The sequence below is a fragment of the Epinephelus fuscoguttatus genome, linkage group LG17, assembly GCF_011397635.1.
Source record: "Epinephelus fuscoguttatus linkage group LG17, E.fuscoguttatus.final_Chr_v1".
NCBI classification, from domain to species: domain Eukaryota; kingdom Metazoa; phylum Chordata; class Actinopteri; order Perciformes; family Serranidae; genus Epinephelus; species Epinephelus fuscoguttatus.
The window spans coordinates 27,910,799-27,934,829 of NC_064768.1; the positions used below are offsets into that span (position 1 = coordinate 27,910,799).

Here is a 24,031-nt window from a genome sequence, read left to right on the forward strand (position 1 = left end):
GGATATGTAAATTTAATAAAAAAGTCAATTTCAATTGTAAATTAATCACAAAAGCTGCAATGAAAAGCCGCCAGTCATTGTCCCGCACAGGGCTACAGAACTGCTTTACAACTGAAACATTTTTACACTATTTATATTGATTCATTCTGATGCATTCACAAGGATACATCCCCTCACGCTTCCCTCTCACACTTTGGCCCGGCCTGTGAGTCCTGCAGAGCAGCTGGACATCATGTACAGACAAGAGGAGAAGATGAGGGCCGTGCAGGCAGAACCTACTGGGAGAGACCTGGAGGCAAGCATCAATAATGAACATGTCAGTTGCTGATTACTTTTTGAGTCTCCTTTTTCTGACACATTGCTGTTCTTAACTTTTCTCACACAGAGGTATACATACTACTGCACTAAAGGTACCCCCACCAGTGTGAGGGAGCAAGTCAGAGCAGCATGACATCATGCGCCTGCTGCCTCCCAAGCTTTTGATGGTATTAAAGACCTCCGGATTTTGAGGGCAAACCTGGAAGAAGAGGTCAAAGAAGAATATTACTTGGGCCTCAAGAGGAGCACAGGTATTAAACAATAAAGTGTCAGTAAATCTTTAATGGCAGTATTGCTTTATTTAGACATTCTAAGCACACACCAGTGTCACTTAAACACTGATTTTATAGACAGCCACACAGAACATAACCTCAACTTTTTTTATAATGTCTGCTGCTGTCTATATTTCTGTTAGTACACTTTGTTGCATCATTAAACACAAGAAGCAGTGATTCTGTCATTGATTCTTTCATATACCATATGGGTTAGAAAAGCTAGCCACTCTAGTTGGTGCATTAGGTAATTAATATTTTCCTCTGTGAGGAGTTGCCTGCCTCGTTTCATCTGTATTGTCTTCCATGTTGTTTCTTGTCAGTGGACTACATCCTGATGGACCCAGCTGAGCACCAGAGACTGTCTATATCCAGCGTCCCTAAGCCCTTTCCCAGGAGGGTGATCTGTGCGCCAGTGTCCTGGGAAACTAGTAACAAGGAGGCCCGCATGTGGCAAAGCCAACATCTGTTTACTGTCAGTCACATCGTGGTTCTGTTGCAGAATGTCTGGCTAAGCTGATGTAAGTCTGAACATCTTCACTGTCCTTTCTGTTTCAGTATTGTGGCAAAATCTTTATTTTATGTACAGAGGTGCTGTTTTGTGGAATTCATATTTCCAGCATCTTTCATGCTCTCTGTTTACTTAAAAAAACATTATAAAGAAACATTGGTAATTTCCTTATTAGTGTTGATGCTTTGACATCTGGGATAAGAAGTCAATGTTATGTACATAGGCGTAGATTTCAGGAGGGATACATGAAAGTAACACAGCACTTTTGTTTTGAAAAAACGGAAGACATTTACGCCATAAATTGATGCAGAAAACGAACATGCAATGCGGTGCATGAAGGAAATTATGTGTTAGACTCTCAAAATTTTTTGGCGGAGGAGCCCCAGGCCCCCCATTTTATGTGTCTCCCCAAATATTAAAATGATCCTACACCCTTAGTTATTATGTTTTTCTATCTTTTTCTCTTCTTTTTTTCAATCCCGATTTCAATTCAGTTTATCTTGCCTTGAGGTCTTTGTATAAGCTTTTAGCTTCCTATTTCTCCTGCACAAGCTCTTATTTATTTTGGGTTAATGTGTATCGGAGTTTATGTAGGGAAAAAAAATGTTTGATATGTATGTGGGTGTCTTTGCATACATATATCTTTTATGATAATTGATTTTTTGAACGTGCAAACAAAAAGAATGAATAAACAAAATCTTTTTCCAGCTTCTCATCCTTGAGATTTGTTCGACTAGAGGACCTTGTCTCTACGAGCCTCCCCCTCCTGCCATCTGAGTTCGGAGACTTTGTCCAGAGACAGTGCCAAACCACAAGAGATGAACTGGTCCAAAAGTGAGTACTGCCAATTTGCCAGACTGTCTCAAAACAGCCAGTCTTTCAGTGAGACCCTAATGCAATGTTCAAACTTCTTGTAGTGTGTCCTCTCATGCACTTATAGGTTGACAATATGTACACAACCAAGAGAGCTAATCCTGTTGTAGGCACAGTCTCGTGTTACCACCTTGTCCACTTTGTGGGACCCATGTCAGGCTGCTTTTCAGTGGATTGCTTTACACACTGCCCCACTTTAGGATTCCATGGCATCTTTGTTAGCTTGTTAGACCATGTAGCAGCTCTCAAGGCTAGCTGGCATTGTAATTTGTTCATTTCCATGTTCGTAATTTGCACCTGCTTGGATACCACTACGTTGTAGTCTCCCATGCCAGCTATGCGCAATCCAGAGGACATTATGTGTCTCCATGGGGGCCAGGGAATAAATAAAAGATATAATGACTGCAGTAACTAGTGCAGTCATTAGAGCGTTTATTCAGTAGACATCATATTGTAGAAACAGAAAACTGTGCAGAAAGTGCTTCAGGTAGAGGCTGCAGGATGTGGACAAGGAAATACAGGCCTTTATGTTGAAGGGAAAATGGACATAGAGGAGATAAATAACAATGTGGGAAATCTCACTCAAATCACTGCCAACCTGGAGGCTGCTGTTACTGAACTAAAGGTTAAAGATGTTTTGGATGCCATGAATACGCACATGGTTTTCTTTTTGATTTGACAGCTTTGATACCCAAGCAAAACATAGATCTAGTTTCATCCTGAAAGTCATGTTTTAGATGGTAACTGGAAAGTGTTTATACCGCTGTCATCTCTACAGGATATCAACAATGAGCAGACTTTGCTGGAGAAGGAACAGAGCCAGTTTGTGGTGCTTCAAACTCTCATAGCTTACAAACAGCCATATGAACAGCTCTGGACCACAGCACTTAACTTTAAAAGCATATCAGAAGAGTGGGTGAATGGTAGGGGGACTCACACTAGGGACACTACACCCATTTTTAAGTTTCTCACAGCTATCATGTGACTGTATTTTAAAAGCTCAAAATGGCACAAATAACTAATAGCACCCAGCAAGTGCACAAAGAATGCTCAGCTGTTTTCACATTGGTGTACTTCCTTTATCATTTAACCCTTAGGTCCTTGTGGACACCTGGATGCTGAGAAAGTCTCTGATGAGCTGGGTATCATGTGGAGGACCATGCATAAACTGACCAAGTCTTTCTCTTGCCTTCCTGGGCCTTGTCATGTGGCCAGAAACTTTAAAAGAATGATTGACGAGTTCAAGCAGCACATGCACATCCTGAAGACCATCTGCAACCCTGGCGTCAGAGATGGGAGATGGTCAGCTGAATGTTTTTCTTTTATTAGATCTAATAGAAATCCAGTGTCAGATGCACTTTGTGAGGACCAAGTGTACCGCGTCTCCTGTGATCCATGAAGCTAATGTGAATCATTAAAGACACTTTGACACTTTAAAAAGTGACCCCAAGTTATTGGGTGTCAGCAGTGGATGACATCCAAATGCTTCTGGATGATCATATCATTAAGACGCAGACCATCCGAGGTTCAGCATTCATTAAGCCAATAGAAACTGAATGTAAGGTGAGACATGTCACTCTTGGTGCCCTTTAGACTTTAAAAATGTATATGAAACTCAAAGAGCCAACGTACATGACATTAGTTTGTGTGGTTTTGGAAGTCTGTGTGTTCACCGCTGCCAACTAAAGCCGCAAAAGTAACTCTTGTGCTTGCGATAAGAAGTGGCCTGAACAGATGGAAATGCGAGCACAATTTCATGCCAGAACAAGTAACTAAATTGCCTGTTCTGCATAAACACAACCTCAGCTGTGCCACTCTATACACCAGTGGATGTGACTTTGGCACAAAATTACCATAAAAAGCTGGGAACAACCTGTGTGAGGAATGCAGAATAATACACACATTAATCTCCTGAATCCAAATCTGTTTTATGGACTTGCTTTTATATGATTTTGTTTAGACGAATATTTTTGAGTATTTTGTGGGTTTCCTTGTTTCTAATCATTTCGTGAGTATAGAGACACAACAATAGCTTGTTGTTGCTCTAATATGTGTAATTCTCACCATTACTTTCCTACCTAGCAATGGGCAGACAAACTGCTGAGTGTGCAGGACATCCTGGACTCTGTGATAAATTGCCCAGATGCCTGAGGAGGGATGCAAGTTTGCCATTGTGGACAGCTATTGGAAGACCATCCTTGCTGAGATGGTGAGATCCTCGTGAAACACAAAAAACTGAATCGCATGCACTTTGCTACACCTTGGCCTTTGTGTGATTTCACTGGTCCAGGTTAAGGATGCACGTGTTCTGGTGGCTACAGGGCAGCCAAACATGCTGGAACAGCTACAGGACTCCAGTGTTTTTCTGGAAGACATCCAGTAAGGCCTCAGTACTTACCTGGAAAAGAAGAGGTTCATGCGTTAATTTTCAGGGACATTAAAAATGTACTTACCAAGCGGATAACTTTAATATCACTTACATTACAAAACATACAAATGACACACTGACACTCTTTTTAAGGATCTTGTCAAGTGTTTGTTTTGTCTCCCCTCTCCTCTGTTTATCTTCATCATATTCCTAGGTTCTTCTTCATGTCTAATGACAAGCTGCTGGAGATCCTGTCACAGATCAAAGACCCACTGTGTGTGAAGCCCCACCCGAAGAAGTGCTTTGAGGGCATCGCTGAACTGGAGTTCACTGAGGACATGGAGATCGTCGGCGTGATCAGCTATGAGCGGGAGACTGCGACCTTCACAGAAAAGATTTATTCAGCTCAAGCCAAGGTATACAACAGACAAGGTTTTTATATTTACATATCATACCTATAATATAGCCTTATATTTCTGTTTTAGTTGATTCTAATTGGACATTACATGCTGAACATACAGTTTGAGTTGGACTGTTATTGTATGTCTTTTTTCTTCTTCTTTGCTTTAGTTGCCCAGGAAGAAGTGGGTGTTGCAGTGGCTTGCCCTGTCATTTGTGCCTCCTCCATCTTTTGGACTACTTAAGTATCTGAAGCCATCCAGACCAAATCACTGCCTGTCAGTATATCCACTGCTAACCTCCACATAGAAAGAGAACTACTAAAAAACTTACAAAATTATTACAACATAGTCTAACCTGTGGACTGATTTTCCATTCCACCCTATGTGGAGAGGTGCAATGCCCACCCTCTGGTTCTGCATGTCCTGAATTTGCCAAGTGTTTGTAGTCCCGAGAACAACATTTTGTATGATGGGACAACTGCCTCAGCCAATCAAGCTTAAAGGCAAATATATATATTTGCTTTCAAGATTAATTGTTAGTAATCTGCCACCATGGAAATAAGCTCAAGACTAATCCACTTGATCATAACAGACTACAGTCACATTACCTTTGATTCCTGTTCATTTTAGAAAGGCCACTACAAGAAAATGTGTTATTTGGATTATCAAAGGGACAGTGAGTCATAGATGTTAGAGCTACTAGAGTTAGTTGGTTAGCATGCTGAAATTTGCATGTGAGCGTTAGAGTGCTAGCCCACCAACTGCATCCTTAATTTTTTTCCAGGATTGTGCCCATATTGCATAATGAAAGTGAGGCTTACGGGGAACCAATCGTCATATCATATCACATCAATCAACAACATAACAGAGATAGCTAGCATGCTAGCTAGCTAGTTATTGCTTTCTACTTATCAGTTGCTAAAGGATAAAGCACTCATATGATGGCCTGAGGAAATCTTTATGTGACAGAATAAAACAATGATCAACTGAGGTCAACATCCATGTGATGATCTCAAGACAACATCATATAACAGAGATCGCATGCTAGCTAGCTAGTTCATGCTTTCTACTAATCAAATGCTTGATCATTTTAGTTAATAACTTCCCCCACTTCTCATTTAAAAAGGCCACCACATAAAAAGGTGTTCTTGGTTTATCATGCACCTTAGATATGTTCCTCATAAGCCTTACTTTCACTGTCCTTTTGACAATCCACACAAAAACACATTTTCTTGTAGTGGCCTTTCTAAAATGAGCAGGACTGAAAGTTAATGTCTTCTGTTATGATCAAGGAGTTAAGCAGCTAGCACCCTAGCTGGCCAACTGTTAGCTCATCTTTGCAAGCTAGTGTGAGCTTATTTCCATGGTGTCAAAATACTAACAAATAATGTAAAAAGCAAATATATATTTTAGTGTCTGTAGTAGCAGACTAGTGTAAACTAAAGTAACACGCCTCTCTGCACAGTCGTTTTGTATGTATTTTGCAGGGCACTGGCAGCAGGGCTCTCTTTGATGACATCACAAATGTTGCTCGGCTGAGGCAGTTGTTGTCTCAGGGCTATCATAGAAAATGTTTTTCTCAGGACAACAACAACTTGGCAAAATCAGGACGTGCCTCTGGTTCCCCCTGGTTAACACGGTTAGCTCTATCAGGTCTATAAGCTCTGTAAGCAGCCACCTTCATTTTTAAAACTGTGTGCAGACAAATCAAAGGCTCTGAATTCTGCATAGGGCCCCTTTAAATCAAATGACCAAATACTCAGTGTGCTTTATCTGAGTAGTAGTTTAAGTGACTAGTGAAAAAAAAATTCTATCATCATTAGGTTCACTTATTTTGTCATTGTTAAATGTTAATGATAAAACTTGAATGGTTAGTTTGGCTTCTCAGGTTGAGAATTAGATTAAGAGTCTTCATAGATTTGAAATGAAGATTCACAGCCACATACCAACAAAATCTGTTTTCCTCTAACTTAGAAACATGGCTAAATTTAGATCATTTGCAACTCAGCAGGATATAGAGACACTGCTTTTGCTTTCATGCCAAATTGATTGGATTATTTTAATACAAAAGTGTTTTAACCAAAACAGTAGTTGACAGATTGGAAAACACAGCTGCTAGAGTTTTCTATAAAAAAAGATAAAGAGTATGTGTATAATTGCAGAATATACAGTACAGGCCAAAAGTTTGGACACACCTTCTCATTCAATGCGTTTTCTTTATTTTCATGACTATTTACATTGTAGATTCTCACTGAAGGCATCAAAACTATGAATGAACACATGTGGAGTTATGTACTTAACAAAAAAAAGGTGAAATAACTGAAAACATGTTTTATATTCTAGTTTCTTCAAAATAGCCACCCTTTGCTCTGATTACTGCTTTGCACACTCTTGGCATTCTCTCCATGAGCTTCAAGAGGTAGTCACCTGAAATGGTTTCCACTTCACAGGTGTGCCTTATCAGGGTTAATTAGTGGAATTTCTTGCTTTATCAATGGGGTTGGGACCATCAGTTGTGTTGTGCAGAAGTCAGGTTAATACACAGCCGACAGCCCTATTGGACAACTGTTAAAATTCATATTACGGCAAGAACCAATCAGCTAACTAAAGAAAAACGAGTGGCCATCATTATTTTAAGAAATGAAGGTCAGTCAGTCCGGAAAATTGCAAAAACTTTCAATGTGTCCCCAAGTGGAGACGCAAAAACCATCAAGCACTACAACGAAACTGGCACACATGAGGACCGACCCAGGAAAGGAAGACCAAGAGTCACCTCTGCTTCTGAGGATAAGTTCATCCGAGTCACCAGCCTCAGAAATGGCAAGTTAACAGCAGCTCAGATCAGAGACCAGATGAATGCCACACAGAGTTCTAGCAGCAGACCCATCTCTAGAACAACTGTTAAGAGGAGACTGCGAATCAGGCCTTCATGGTCAAATAGCTGCTAGGAAACCACTGCTAAGGAGAGGCAACAAGCAGAAGAGATTTGTTTGGGCCAAGAAACACAAGGAATGGACATTAGACCAGTGGAAATCTGTGCTTTGGTCTGATGAGTCCAAATTTGAGATCTTTGGTTCCAACCGCCGTGTCTTTGTGAGACGCAGAAAAGGTGAACGGATGGATTCCACATGCCTGGTTCCCACTGTGAAGCATGGAGGAGGAGGTGTGATGGTGTGGGGTGTTTTGCTGGTGACACTGTTGGGGATTTATTCAAAATTGAAGGCACACTGAACCAGCATGGCTACCACAGCATCCTGCAGCGACATGCCATCCCATCCGCTTTGCGTTTAGTTGGACGATCATTTATTTTTCAACAGGACAATGACCCCAAACACACCTCCAGGCTGTGTAAGGGCTATTTGACCAAGAAGGAGAGTGATGGAGTGCTGCGGCAGATGACCTGGCCTCCACAGTCACCGGACCTGAACCCAATCGAGATGGTTTGGGGTGAGCTGGACCGCAGAGTGAAGGCAAAGGGGCCAACAAGTGCTAAACACCTCTGGGAACTCCTTCAAGACTGTTGGAAAACCATTTCAGGTGACTACCTCTTGAAGCTCATGGAGAGAATGCCAAGAGTGTGCAAAGCAGTAATCAGAGCAAAGGGTGGCTATTTTGAAGAAACTAGAATATAAAACATGTTTTCAGTTATTTCACCTTTTTTTGTTAAGTACATAACTCCACATGTGTTCATTCATAGTTTTGATGCCTTCAGTGAGAATCTACAATGTAAATAGTCATGAAAATAAAGAAAACGCATTGAATGAGAAGGTGTGTCCAAACTTTTGGCCTGTACTAACTCCAGCCTTGTCTGCATTGCACTGGCTCTATTTTCTATTGCAGAGTCGAATACAAGCACCATCATTTTATATCCTGTCTTGTGCTCTTTCATCCTCTTCTGTAGAAATGTACCATGTAAGCATTATGCCCCTAAAATGCGCCAAATATGATTTGCATGTACACAGAAGGTTTTATTTTTAACCATGGCAGAAAAACACATAGGATTACCTGTTATGTATGCAGGCAATAAGATGACAAACACACCTACACTTGTGCTGTTGTTTCATGAGAATGTTGTGCAGATAATGAATGCAGAGAGAAGCTACTTTACAGCTAACAGCTCCCACTTCAGGTGAATATTTAGGCTGCACAATGTAAATATACGAGTGAGTTACAATCCAGTTCAGTATATTCACATTATTAAATGTATACATAAATACAGATGATGCTGATGCTAACGTCCTGATGATGATGAATATTATATTGTTCTTTATCAGTCCTAATTAGCGTACATATTTGTTTACTTCACAGCTTTACATACTCAAGTTACTTATAATGAGTTTGTGTGTGTGTCGCAGGTGGAGGTGCTCCCTGTGGTGGCTCAGCAAATCCTCTGCATACAACAGGCCATTGCCAAGAATTTGAAGATGCCGGCAGAGCTGAGCTCCCTGACAACCTAAAGGTACAACACTTTAGCACTGTAGTCTTAAACATCCCTCTACAGAGCAGAGTCTGATGATGAAGAGGGAACGGGAAAAGTGTTAAGCATACTGGATGTATACCTGTCAATCTTGTCTTGTCGGCTCTTTTCCGTACTGTGGCTATGATAGTGCCAGACTATGGCCTCGTTGGAGAGGTCTCACTGTACTCCCTGGGCTTTATTGAATCTCACAGGTATGTGTGAATGATGTCCTGGGCAAAATAGTTTTCTCTATTAGACTTAGGTCCTGGTTGGTTCAGTCATCAATCCTGACACATCTCAAATTCCAATGTTACTCATAGTCTGGCCCAGAAGATTGTGGCCACATACCACTTGTGCTCCAAACAGCTGTCTTCCCAACACCACTATGACTACAGTATGCGAGCTGTGAAGTCTGTGCTGACTGCAGCAGGGAATCGAAAGCTGAATTATCCAGAGGAGAATGAAAGTGTGCTGTTGCTTGGAGCACTGATGGACATCAACATGGCCAAGTTTCTAGCACAGGACGTGCCACTGTTTCAGGTGACGCATTTTGTACGAAATTGCACTTAGTGTTTGTTTGTATGCATCAGTTGGTTTACTAGTTATTCAGTTAAATTTTCCCTGTGCTACTCACAGGGTATCATCTCAGGTTTATTCCCTGGAGTGGTCCTTCCAAAACCAGACTATGACATTTAATCAATAATTTATACATAATTATTTTTGTCATTGTGTGTGTGTTAGCATTCCTGTCTCTATTTAGATGAAATTTCTGCCTCAGTGACTAATGGTACACAGATGTCCAGCCAGCAGATAACCATGTGGCTGCAGGGTCTGCTCCTGTTCGCGGTCGTATGGGCTGTGGGTGGGACCATCACTGGGGACAGCTGTAAGAAGGTTGATGTCTTCGACTGCAATCTGATCATGGACATGGACGATGAGCACCCTAGGCCTAAGACATCTTCCCTGAGAGAGGTCACCTAAATGTTTTGACATATATAGTTCCAATAGCAATTATAAATCAGCCTTTTAACATAACCAATGCATGGCAATGGACGCACATAATCCCATACTGTTGGGCTTGAAGTGGTTCATTGAGTGTTTGATGCTCAGCTGCATAGATGATCTAAACATGCCAGCTAAGGAAGTCTACAGAGCCCAACCCCCAATCGAGCTGCTAAGGCAATGGATTGACCATCATCACTGCTATGACAAGAAGGACATCTCCAGACTGAACATAGTGGACATGCTGTTTACGTCTGCAATGGGGCCTCCTGGTGGTGTCATAAATGACATTACAGGTATTTTTGAAATTATTATCTATTTGACATTTGTAGTTTTATTAAAGACAGCAGCAATAAGGTTTTCTGCAGTTGACAAAATGTTTGAAATTCTAGGCCGCTTCACCTGCCACTTGAATATCATCTCAATTGATTGCTTTGATGATGAAACGCTGACCAAGATATTCACTTCCATTACTGACTGGCACTTCAGCAAGGGCTTTGATCCCTCCTTCTTCAGGTAGCTTGTCAAAATTTAAATGTCATACAGACTAAGAATTACATAAATCATCTTTGTCAGAAAGACATAGTATATTTTGTCTTATGCCTAAGGCTTGGCAAGATGTTGATCCAGGCGACCATGGCAGTCTGTGAGGATACTGTGGACAGCTTCCTCCCCACCCCGTCTACGTCCCACTACATCTTCAACCTGTGGGACCTTGCGCGAGTGATACAGGGTGTGCTTCTGGCTCCACATACACACATGCAGGTAAGAGTGGGGACAATAGTGAAATGTTTAAATGTATTGCTCTGTTGGCCACTTCTGACAGGATGGAGACAAACTTACCCGCCTGTGGATCCATGACGTCTGTTGTGTTTTCTATGACGGACTCATTGACAAGGAAGCGCTCCTACCCGAGTCACCCCATCTCTGACCCTGCTGTCTTTGGCAGCTCCAAGAAACAGGTCACTGGGCAGAAGTTCCTGTTTGGTCTTGCCTTCCACAGCAAGTGAACATGCTGTCTGCGGTTATTTTGACTTGACCAGTGGACTTCACTACAAGCTGACTGGCTGTAGAAACAGGCAATGTGCTTTACATTCTCTAACCAGCCGCCGGTGATTTGGCCATCAGGTGACAGCAGCTGGTTTGATTTTTTCTTAGGTCCCAGCTCATGGCATCTATCAGGTACTATCAGACCAATGGTTAATTCCTAATTAAAGGTCCAGTGTGTATGATTTAATGGCATCTAGGGGTGAGGTTGCAGAGCTGAAACTTCTCCCATGTGTGTACTAATGTAGGAGAGCTAGTGTTTGGTTTGTCCATTATGGGCTACTGTAGAACAACATGGTGGACTCCACAGACGAGAACCTGCTCTGTATGTAGATTTAAATGTCTCATTCTAAGATAACAAAAACACAATGATTTTAGTTTCAAAACAAATTATAACATAGTTTTAAATATTATACACCCTCTTTGCTAATAGAAGGCCCTAAATTGTACACACTGGACCTTTAATGCCACGGTGTAAAAACTGCAACACATCATAATCAGTCTTGACATGGCATAAAGCAGCTGTCTTCTTATGTCATTATGGCCAAAGTAACTACAGGCTCGCATTGTAGATAAACACAACGGCAGCAGATTTCACTGATTACCCAGAGGAGGATTAATGGCTTTAATCACGGTGTGTAATATTTGTCTGAAATTAAAGCTTGATCATGTTTGGCCTTGAGGGCACCGTGTTGAAGATCAGTATAATAAGTCAAGTTCTTCTCTCATCATCCTATCTGATAAAGAAATACATTTCTAAAAATGATTTACTTTATTCCAGTCGTATGTTGACTATATTCGCGGTCCTCCAATTTGTGTTGATTCTTGTGTGTTCGGACTTCATAGCAACGCTGACATCACGGAGGATAACCAAGAGATCAATCAGCACTTGTAGAGAGTACTGCTGACTCTGCCCAGGGAGACGGGAGGCGGGGCTAAATATAGTCAGGTTTGCACTGCCTGTTCTCAGAAGTACTCAGACGTTCATTTCACACTCATATGCGTATTCTCCTGAGGAAACACTACACGCAAACTTGTTGTTTTATACTCTATACTACTGTAGGGATTAGTGGATGAGCTTGCAGAGGACATCCTGTTAAGATGTCAGCAGACTTTGACATGCAAATGGTGATGGATAAATGCTCAGTAATATATGAGGAGTCTATGAATACTGTTTTAAGACAGGTAAGAACAACTTGCACTGCTGTGTAATAAACATTCATGTTGGAAACTGATCAGTTTGTGCAGGACACTCAGTTAACACTTGATCACATCTGTCTACCCTCTCCACAGACTCACTCATGTGGTGCGCATCAGCCTGGTAAACATCCTCCAAGCTTGGAGGGGCCAGATTGTTATGTGTGCTGAACTTGAGAATGTTTTCAACAGTATGGTCTCGGGCAAGGTGCCCGCTATGTGGGCAGCCAAGTCGTACCCCTCTCTCAAGCCACTGGGGAGCCATGTGATGGATCTCATAGCCAGGCTGCAGTTCCTACAAGTAAGAATTATGGTTGTCATGAATCATACAGGCCCTAAGATATTTGGAATATGACTTACAAAAAGAATGAAGCACATACTCAGTAGTTCAAGTCCAGGAGCATACATGTAGAGTCAGGAAAATTGATTATGCAGATTGAATGTAAATTTTGATATTCAAAACAAATCTATTACATTCTGATAAAACTAAAGCAACACTCACAGAGAGAATCAATTAAATTGCATTTTTTAAAGTTACCACTACCTATGCACATGCTTGGGTGTCTGTCTCAACAGGTCTGCATAGATAACGGCCCACCTACAGTCTTCTGGCTCTCTGGCTTCTACCTCACCCAGTCATTTCTTACTGGAGTGGCTCAGAATTTTGCCAGGAAGTACACCATCCCCATAGACTACAATGGCTTTGAATTTCAGCCATGTTGTTATTTTGCTAACATAGTAATTGGGGAGTCCCCCCCCCCAAGATCCTCTTTGACTCTTTGCCCATCATTAAGCTTAAACCGAGAGAAATGGCCAAGTTTCACCATGAAAACATCTACATTTGCCCTGTTCAGCACCTGCAGAGGGACATTGTCCACCAGCATATCAAAAATACTGAATGATGTCAACATTCATAGCACTCTCTCAACTCACTGGTCCACCCACCAGTGTGTTCTGATAGCAAACACTAGATGGCAGCAAAGGCAAACCAGTATTCCTCAGGGGTCTAAACTGGTAGCCACATCTGTGTTTGCTTAACCGTCACCGAGGCACAGTCTCATGTACAATCAATATACTGTATGCATTCATGTATATTAATGCAGTGTGCCATCAGGTGCAAGTATGGCTTTATGTGAAGTGCAGCCTTAATTTTGAGAAACAATACCACTAAAGTATTATTGCTCTGAAATAACTAGACCATAATGCTCTGATAATGAAACACTGATGTTTTAACGTGTCTAACCCATCACACTGAAGTGGATTTTGTCCAGATTAAGCCTCAACATTCACTGATCAAAGTCTGGCCGGATGTATGACAACAATTTTCTGTCCTGACCAGCAGATTCATAATTTTAACTATGAAATTCAGCACAGGATTAATGCTGCTCTCTGCACAGAGGCCATACGTTATCACACATGACATTTAATCACCGCTGAGCCTTTTCATGCTGGATCTAATTTGACTAAACTTTTGTGAAAGGAATATGTTGACATTAAAAACCCAGTGGTATAGTTTCATACTCAACCCTATAACTTTAACTCAGATGGCTTGTGAGTGGTGCTGCCCGGCTGGTGCTGTATTAATGTCGACATTGCTGGATTTTCACCGTAGTCAGCACTTGTTGGTTCAAACGTAATTCATATGGCATCTGAATTCAGCTGCCGCGTCGATACCCACCCTAGATTACAGGGCATAAAATACTGCAACATATGCATTATAAAATGCAGCTGATGGAAGCTCCTGTGACAGAGGCTACTAATTTCAGTGGTTTGTTCAGTGGTAGTAGAAGCCATGCTCGTACATCACCTGCATCCCACCTGTAACTAAGGGACACTCCAAAGTTACGACCTTGAAGTTCAGTCTGACTCCAGCTCCAGTTTAGTCCTGTTCTCAAAACACTGTGTCATCCTCTATCTCGTCCCTCCAGGCCTCCTTAAGCTAATGTGTAAATGTCCTCCAGAAGGAGCCCCCTGGAAAGCTAGATGGATCATTTCCCTTTAATGAAAATGAGCAAACCGAACTGCCAAGAGGAGCAAAACACAGACACGTCCTCCAACACTTTATGAGAGTGTTTACTCAGTATTACATTACAGAAAATTCCTCTTCACTTTTCTGAGCAAGGGCACCCTGGTGCACAGTTTTTATTGCAATCACTAAATTATGTTAATGTGGAGCTGATGATGAAATGGAAGAACCTCCTGTCTTTTCAGATAAGGCTCTCCTAAATGATTAACTCTATATGAGACTGTGTTTTATTATTGAGGAATTACACTGCTGGAGGCAACCTTCATCACATAAATCACACAACACGTTGGCTTTGCGTCAGTGAACGTTGCATTGACCTTGATTTGTGTAAGTATTGGTATAACTGTGTGTGTGAACAAGCAAAATCATTTCCGCTATTTAGAGCATGATGTTTGTCCTGCAGAGTCACAGAAACACTGCAGGTCAGGGACTGTGTACAACAGTCTGCCTATAGCACCAGCATGCACTGCTCGCTGTATACGTTCTTACAGAGAAGTGTATTAAGTTCTAGAAATTGCATTTCTGACAAAAAAAGTACCCTTATTTATTATATTTGGCATTTACCCTTGAGGAGGGCATCTTGGCATTCATCCCTGAGCAATGCATCACAAAAATGTCCCCCTGAATCCTTGAGCAGAATCCATGACCTTGATTTCAATTGAATTTTAGAGAGGCAGTTGACAGTGCATTCTACTGTGTGTTTGTGCATGCAAAGGACTGTCTCTAAGGGGCTTACCAGAAAAGAATATTAATTTCAGCGCAAGTCTAAATGGCCAAAAAAAGCCTGACAATAACTTATTTTCTCAAGACATACATATACATTTTTCCCTCGCCAAAAATCAGCCTAAATTTGGGGCGTTATTTAACCCCTTCACAACAAGCTAGCATGACATAGCTGGTACCAATTGATGCTCAGGTTGATTAGTTTCCCTAGATATGACTATTTTTAAGCTAGCTTAAAAATAAGTGTGCCACATCCTTTTAAAGACAGTAATGTCGGCCTCCAGTAATTTTGGCCAGAAAGGGCCAGTGAAGGGACCACCCTTCACCGCCTCCACCCGATGGATAGTTTATTTCTAGAAAAAGCCTGAATACTATCTTTACCAAGATCCCTTTATTAACAGCTTTTTAACATGTTTAATTGCAAACTTTGTGACTAAAACCCTCTATAAATGATTTATTAACACCCATAACTGTAGACTTAATCATGAAACCCCTCTATAAATGACCTATTACCATTTATAACCGTAAACTTTAGCAAGAAATCCCTCTATAAATGATTTATTAACATCCATAACTGTAGACTTAATCATTAAAACCCTTCATTAATAACTTAACATTCATAACTGCAGATTTAATCATTAAAATTCTTGACCTTTATTACTGACTCATTAACATCCATAGACTTACTCATCAAAACCCTTCATTAATGCCTTATTAACATTCATAACTGCAAACCTGACAATTAAAACCTATTTATAACTAAAGACCTTATATTAATGACTTCCTAACATTCAGACTTGAGAGTGTAAAGCCTTTATGAATTGCTTATTAACATCCATAACTGCAGATATTATGATTAAAACCCTTCATTAATCACTTACTAACATTTGTAACTACAGATCTGATGATCACAATCCTTTAATAATTACCTATAGACACCCATAACTGCAGCCTTAATAGAAAGTAGCACAAACAAATAAACAAAAAGCCCCTCTTGGTTGCTGGAGGAACAGAAAAACACAAACCACCCACCCATCTGACAGACTGGTGACAGATGACGGCTTTATTAGCCTGCTGCTGCTGCACTCATAAACCCAGTGGCTGCTGACGATGACTGGAGAGGGACAGAGGGGGGCGGGGGGGCGACAGAAGGAGCCCATGATCTAAATGTTTAAATCATTATGGTGTGCGTTGCTGTGTGGCACAGTGTGAAGAACAGGGTTTAGATTGAGGCGGCGGCGAAGGAGGAGCAGACAGCCTCCGTATAGCATGTGCATTTCCTGAACGCAAGCGCACATCCAGCTACCGCGCAGAGAGGTGTTGATTGTCGGCGGCGGAGGTCTGGAAGGTGCACTGCTGTCGCTCAGCTGTCTCTCCTCCTGTCACCCTGGGGGAGGGAGCGACACAGATAGAGAGAGAAGTTTCCTCCGCTCTTGGCGCACGGTCACACATCGTTCACTTTCACGCGATGGCACGCCTGCATCCGCGTGCAGCGCTGTTGCGTTCGGAGCTCCGCCGTTTCCAGGAGATCTGAGAAATCTCCCCCCTCACCTCTCCACCCCCCCCCCCCCAAAAAAGTGGCACCAATGGCTGATTTTGGAGAGAACAAGAGCGCCGTCGGTCCACCGGTTGCTGGCTGGAAAGCTGCGTCAGGAGGAGCCGGAACGAGCCTGGAGACGCACCGGGGAGAGCCGGTGTCAAACGGAAACTGCAGCGTGTCAGACACCGTCAAGAGGGTCCAAACGGAATCCAGCTGCGAGTCACCGACGTGGGAGAGCGCGGGTTCAGATCCATCCTCCAAAGCAATCCCTCGACGCAGCAGTCTGATCAAGGTAGGCCATCATCTCCATCAGGAGAGCACAGCTCATCTTGCTTTGAAACACAAGAGGAAACACTCACACACTAAAGCATATAGGCAAACTGTTGCAAGTCCAGAGCAGACCTAAAAAAATGAGTAATGATTCCATAGATCATGATAAAGTAGGATATGGTTTCTTGAATTGTGCACAAACACTACAAGCCTGCATGTGTGTAATGCTGGTGCCATGGTATGTAGAAAATGCTATAAAGTCACTATTAAATCACCACTGAGATGACTTCACACACAGCTTTACGCCCGACACTGCTGGATATAATCTACCTGCACATTTTGATAGATGAGTAGAAGTATTTTGTGCACATCCTGTCACATTGAGGATGGCAGCGAGCACCTGTAAATCCCAAGTCTCAATTTAAGACCACACAGAACTCCAAATCAGCACAAAAACATTCAATCTCAGAGCTTTTCAGTCGTGTGTCTGTCAGACACTGTAGGGTCGATATGTGCAGGCCGGGCTTTGTTCTAGCGACAGACTACAGTCAGCAGGCAATGTCACTTATTAGCACTCCATCAGCCAGAGAGGAGGAGGAGGAGGAACTAATAAGCGAAAGCACCTGCTGTAGTCTTTGATTAGAATGAGAAATTGCATTCACTCCGCCTTCGGTGGCTCACAGTTGACTACCCCTGTCCAATTAACCCTACTGCCTACACTGATCTGAGCTCGCGTTTAAGCAGACGTCTGGTTATTTGTATAAAGACGCTGACATGTAAAACATTTAACAGTCTATGTTGGATTTTGACTCATTTAAAGCGCTGTCATATCAAGAGAAATCAGTCAATACATCATGTACTGCTTTTGTCCTTTTATGACTTCGGCCCTCTCAGCATGTGGGAGGTCTTAAATTGATCTCTAGTCGCAGCTTGTCTCCAGAGCTGCTGCCTGCAAAGACATGATTATACAAACATGGCTTCATGATCTGTTTCTGATTGGCTCCCACTGTGCAAGACAGGAAGCCGGCCAGTTGGCCAATTTCCTCGCAAGGTTCATGTTGCAATATTGCTATTAAGTCATGAGCAGTTGGTGATGACACGTAACTTTCTCCCTCCGCGCGCACACACACACACACACACACACACACATAAATGTTTCTCACCTCCTTGCCCACACACAGGCCTGCTCTTGCCTTTCTTCTGTCTGTTACGACAGTGCAGCCAGCCTGACACAGAGGATTTAAAATCACTGTTTGCCTCAGTGAAGTTCTGGCGTCTCATGCCGGGTCAGAAATGGTGTTTGATAAAGTCTTGGCTCTGCATCCAGAACATACCACCTGCAATCCAAAGAGTAGTAATGCAGGACAGCGTGGGGGGAAAACAATGCACGTGCGTCCCGTGTATTGAAGCATGCATTCATGGCATGATTTGACTCATTCATGTTCAGTGGGCACATTTGATGCTGAGAACGTTCAGCGATCAACGAACCGTCCCACACAGCGCTGCATGTACGTTTGTGCTCTCACCATAAACGTGTTTGTGTTATGAATTCTAAACACCTGAGGCTTGAGATAGATGGAGCTCAGGAGTTATGAATCCACCTGTCGGCACAACAGTGTGTTCTGCTCTGCTGTTTCCCAAACTACCCCTGCAGCTAAACCCAGGATTCCACACAATAGGAGTCTGGTATGTGGGCAGATAAACAGGAAACATGACATTCCAGACCGCTTTTCACGGGAGTCATGGGATTCACATCCAGTGTGTTTGTATATGTGTGTGTGTGTGTGTGTGTATGGCTCCCGTTGGCTGCGGCTGAGTTAATGAGAGTACCCTTAATTGTCTTTCATTAGTATGTACTTTGTGCCGTCCGCTGTCCTCTCATTTATTCTGTCTCGCTCTCATGCGCGTGAAGGAGATGCAGAATCAGTTTGCCCACTCAGTTTGTGACTGTTTCAAGTTCATCTTGATGTTGATAACCATCAGGCACTCTCTTTGTCTCTCTCTTAGTTTCAAACACACACACAAGCACACACACACACACACACACACAGACACACACACACACACTTGCACAGACCTGCCTTCTAGTAAAACGGAGCTAGGCACAACAAATATCTGCTTTCCAGCTCCCTCATTACTCATGCCAGCATAAACTATAAGACTCAGAAATACATGGTTGGCATGGTTAAGTGTGTGTGTCTCTCCGTGTGTGTGTGTGTGTGAGAGAGAAAGAGAGTGAGAGTGTGTGTATGCGGGCACATAGCTGTACGATGTAAACTACATATATCCAAAATCTCAGCTTTTCATTAACCACAAAAAGTATTGCGTTGTGATATAATCCAGTGGGTTTTCCTCGAGATATAGAACAAGAACTGCCTCAGCTTTTATAGGAGACTGTAATGCTTCAATTTATCTGAAAACTTAAAGGAATGGTGCAACATTTTGGGATGTACATAAATTTGCTTGCTGATAGCTAGATGAGAAGATTGACTTTATGTTAACCCTAACCCGTCCCACTCCTCTTGTTTGAACCTAACTAATCCAACAAAGACAAGTACTAGCCAGTCACAGGGAGAGTGGAGCGGATCATGCCTTTGCTATCCTTGTAAACACAAATTTGCTTCCCAAAAAGATTAGGGGACCTTCCTGAGGGGCAATTTGTTTTTGTGCGATGATGAAAGAATGACCTGTGCTACTCTGCCTCTGGCTGGTAGTTGTTGCCTTCGTTGGTTGGGTTGGTTAGGTTTAGGCCAGAGGAGTGAGGGTAAGAATATCAGGGTAAGCCAGTCAGAGGCAGAGTAGGGCAGGTCTTAACTTCACCATCATAGAAAAAAACAAAAAAATAGCGCGCCCACCTAGTTACATGAATTTGTCTAACTACATGGACAGTGTGTATTTTCAAAACAATAGGCATTTGTTTTTGGGATAATGAGCTGCTAAACAAATGGACTTTTGATCCAGTGGGCTATTTTTTGGAATAAGGAGTAGTTGGGACAATTGCATGGCACCCAGGAGAAGGTTAGTGTAGCTTAGCACAAAGATTGAAAGCAGGAGGAAACAGCTAGCCTGCCTCTGTCCATAGGTAGCAAATCTGCATGCCAGCCCCCCTACAACTTGTTTGATTTGCACAAAAACAGAAGTGTACAGAGAGCCAGTAGCTGTTTCCCTGTTTCCAGTCTTTATGCAAAGCACACCTTCTGACTCCAGTGCCATATCTAACCAGCACATACAAGAGTGGTATCAATCTTCTCATCTAACTCTCAGCAAATTTCCCAAAATAGTAAATAATTCCCCTAAACTTTCATTCAAATTTTGAGCCATGTTGTTTTTACTGGACAGTGTACGTTTGTGCTTTTGTTCATATATGGTATATCTCTGCCAATGCATATACTTGTGTGCACTTACCCTCATCAGTATTCATGTCTAATGTGTGTCTGTGTGTGTGCATTTTATCTTCATGTGTGTGCTTTATAGACTGAGGGAACAGCATTAGCCAGAGGCGTCAGCAGCACACAGCTGGGGAGGGTAGTTGTTTGAGTCAGAGCAGCACTGAGCACCTCCTGCAGTTCAAATCAACATCTTTAGCCCGCTTTAAACCACTTTAGCTGCCATAAGCATGACCCCCACACAGCACAGGGAGTGGATAAACCTTCTCACTGATTGTAATGGAGCCACAGGACATGCTACTATTCTGAGCTCCTTTGGTGATTGAGTCGCTCCACATACACACTCTACATTCATAATATACATCTAGCCGTGGATGTGTGTGTGCATGGATGTCTGAGTTTTTGCATGTTTGTGAGCCTCCCTTCAAGTCATCACTGAGCCGTGTGATACCCCCACTCGGCCCTTTGATCGTTGATGCCTGACTCAAGGCTCCAACCGCCTGTTTTTGGTTTTAGAGGTACTCTTATCTCCAGTAAATGCATCTCTGACGTTTGTCAGCTGAAATGGTGGTTAGCTCGCTGACATGATGACCTTTTCAAGTCAACCTTTTACTTGTTTCATTCTGTGTGGCGTGTGTGTTTGATTGTGTCTGTGTTTGTGTGTATGTGCACTCGAGCGCACATGGGACTTCAAAGGTTTGAGGCGTAAAAGAGCATCTGCAGCTATACTTGCCACAAGGGCAGGGGCTCATAGGCAGACTGTGCAGATGAGTTACTGTGAATGCTCACCACATTTTCTGTTGAACCGGGTTCCCATACATCGAGCCACAGACAGAACGACTTGACCACATATTGTTTTTCCTGTGCTCTATTTAACCCTAATGTCCTGTCTTCTATTGCAGTCACGCACACGCACAACACCCACACAGAGATATAGATTGTGTGATTATTACACACTCTGTGATCAATTCATAAAGATGTCCCTATTAAGGCAGCAAATAACAAGTAGATTAATAATCATTTACTATGACGGTTATGTTTTGGATTCATTGTTTAGTGTAGATAAAGTTAGATAATGGCAATAAATATCCTTTACAATTTCTCAGAGCTCAAGGTGGTGTCTCAAATCCTTTTTTCTATCTGAACAACAGTCAAAAGCCGGTGCGAATCTGTCATATCATATGTGATTATACAGAAAAGAGAAAAGCAGGAAATCCTTCAAAGGTCCTACATTCTTACTGAACATGCAAGTGCTGTGGCTCTAGGGACGGCCATGTTGGTCTGTGGGTCTATCACTTTGGCTCAGAGTGAAATATCTATCACATTACATGAGGTGTGTGTAGGGGTGTAAAAAATATTGATGCACTTGAGTGTTGCAAAATTATGTTTTGTGATTCTGTATGGATTCTCAAAAAGGCTATAGATTTTTTGATTAGTAGTTTACATGCAAAGACTCATTGCACCGTTAAGTGTAGCCTTTTTTACACAGAGATTTTGCAACAGGGCCGTTACGAAGTCCCTTTATTACGCATCCATTGCTATTTTATATTGAATCAAACAATGATGGCATAATAGCCAAAGAGGCGCAATGTGTGTGACATGTAACAAAACAGCGCTGGCCTTTAGTGTAACATATAACAAACGTGTAGGTCCACGCTTTCTGAACAGTAACAATGGCAGAACATGGCAATAACAGTTACTGTCCCTTTTATGTGGCAGTTGATCTCGCCTTCTGCTCAGAGGGTGAAGAGCTCCCTGATCTCATTGTCTCCCCCAGTGTGCAGACATTTTCAGCTGCTGTTCTTTTTTGGAGTCAGCTGCTAACTCCTGCTAGCTACTTTTCAAATCCCCCCACATAACACGTCGTCAAAACATCACACCCGTCCCGTACATGGTCCCTTTCTGCTGGCTTGTCCCTGATGTTGATTTGGCGCTGTTACTACCTCCGCTACTGGCCTATAGGTGTGACAACTCTGTCCCCCAATTCTATGGTTGTACCTTGTAAAAGGAACAGCTGGGGGGAATAATGATGTGACATTTCCATCTTGAACAGGCAGTGTAAAAGGGGCATGCTTGTGGTGTTTAAACCCCTGACTGCTAGATCCTTCTGTGTTGTTATCTATCCATCCATTTCCATCCATTTTCATCCACTTATCCGGGGCCAGGTCGCAGGGGCAGTAGGCCAAGCAAAGCAGCCCAGATGTCCCTCTCCCCAGCAACACTTTCCAGCTCCTCCTGGGGGACCCCACGGTGTTCCCAGGCCAGATGAAATATGTAATCCCTCCAGCGTGTTCTGGGTCTGCCCAGGGGCCTCCTACTAGTGGGACGTGCCCAAAACACCTCCAGTGGGAGGCATCCTGATCAGATGCCTGAACCACCTCATCTCACCCATCTCATCTCTACTCTGAGCTCCCTCTGGATGTCCAAGCTCCTTACCCTATCTCTCAGGCTGAGCCCAACCACCCTAGGGACTAAACTAATTTCAGCTGCTTGTATCCACGATCTCATTCTTTTCAGTCACTACCCAGAGCTCATGACCATAGGTGAGGGTTGGGACGTAGATGGACCAGTAAATTGAAAGCTTCGCCTTCTGGCTCAGCTTCCTCTTCACCACAACAGTCTGGTGCAGTGCCCGCATCACTGCAGATGCTGCACCAGCTGCACCAAACCACCGATTCATCTCACTCTCCATTCTACCTTCTCTTGTGAAAAAGACCCTGAGATACTTGAACTCTCTTGCTTGAGGTAATAACTCTCCCCCAACTCATAGGGGGCAATCCACCGGTTTTCGGCAGAGAACCATGGCCTCAGATTTTGAGGTGCCGACTCTCATCCTGATCGCTTCACACTCGGCTGCAAATCACCCCAGTGCATGCTGGAGGTCACGGTGTGATGAAGCCAACAGAACCACATCATCTGTGAAAGGCAGAGATGCAATTCTGAGGTCTCTAAACCAATATATCACCATATATTGAATTGTAACCCCTATATCATAACTCCTGTCGTATGTCCAATACATGGCCCTGGAGTAGTGTCTCTTCCAGTGGTCCATTATTTAATACATGTAGGCACTGAACCCGAGAATAAAACAGTGGCTGTGTTGTCATCCATTATTTTAGTTTGTATGTAGCCTGATTAATCCCCATTTAGGTTAGTTTCTTCAGTAAGATTTAACTGGTACAGAGCATGAAGCATCTGTACTGTTGCTATGGTTACTTGCAGTGTAATAGCCCCGTGCAGTGATTCAGAGTGATGGGTTAGTGGTTGATTGGAGCTATGTTTTCATATACAGTTTTAATGGACATCTGCCAGCCAGTCCAAATCAATTATTCCACAGCCATGTGGTGATACTAACAATATCAACGTAACAAGCTGGTGGCTGCCGGCACCTAATGGCTCTCAAACACAAGTAAACCTCTCAACAGATCTCCCCATGTTTCCACTACATGAAATAAATCTCGTGGAGTCCCTTATTTTGAAGGCCTCTCTTTCACGTTCCATACATCATCTCACCATTCCCAGTAAATCGCCTCCTAACCCCCGCTCCAGGGTGAGAGGGACTGGAATAAACTGTGTCATTAATCATCCATCACCTGCCGTCAAACACACAAGGCCACAGGGAAGACAGTCCTGCCTCC

General features: G+C 42.7%; 2 protein-coding genes across 5 annotated transcripts in view; both read left to right on the plus strand.

Moving 5' to 3' along the window:
• The first annotated feature begins 9,962 nt into the window (after positions 1 to 9,962).
• Positions 9,963 to 13,323, plus strand: LOC125904817 (dynein axonemal heavy chain 3-like). Of its 4 annotated transcripts, none has more exons than XM_049602463.1 (6): positions 9,963 to 10,174; positions 10,321 to 10,500; positions 10,597 to 10,720; positions 10,813 to 10,969; positions 12,545 to 12,749; positions 13,025 to 13,323. In XM_049602463.1, exons 2-5 carry the CDS (start codon positions 10,332 to 10,334, stop codon positions 12,617 to 12,619), a joined length of 525 nt encoding a protein of 174 aa, XP_049458420.1. In that variant the 5' UTR covers positions 9,963 to 10,174; positions 10,321 to 10,331; the 3' UTR covers positions 12,620 to 12,749; positions 13,025 to 13,323. The 4 variants fall into 4 exon arrangements, with proteins under 4 accessions (XP_049458420.1, XP_049458419.1, XP_049458417.1 ...); XM_049602462.1 differs by having other exon boundaries at positions 10,113 to 10,174; positions 10,313 to 10,500; XM_049602460.1 differs by having other exon boundaries at positions 10,124 to 10,500.
• Positions 13,324 to 16,340: 3,017 nt separating this feature from the next.
• Positions 16,341 to 24,031, plus strand: part of LOC125904219 (inactive phospholipase C-like protein 2) — a 33,384-nt gene continuing 25,693 nt past the window's right edge. Inside the window, exon 1 of the mRNA XM_049601471.1 lies at positions 16,341 to 17,029. Coding sequence (XP_049457428.1) covers positions 16,784 to 17,029 — 246 coding nt within the window. The 5' untranslated portion in view covers positions 16,341 to 16,783. The remainder of the gene's footprint in view (positions 17,030 to 24,031) is intronic.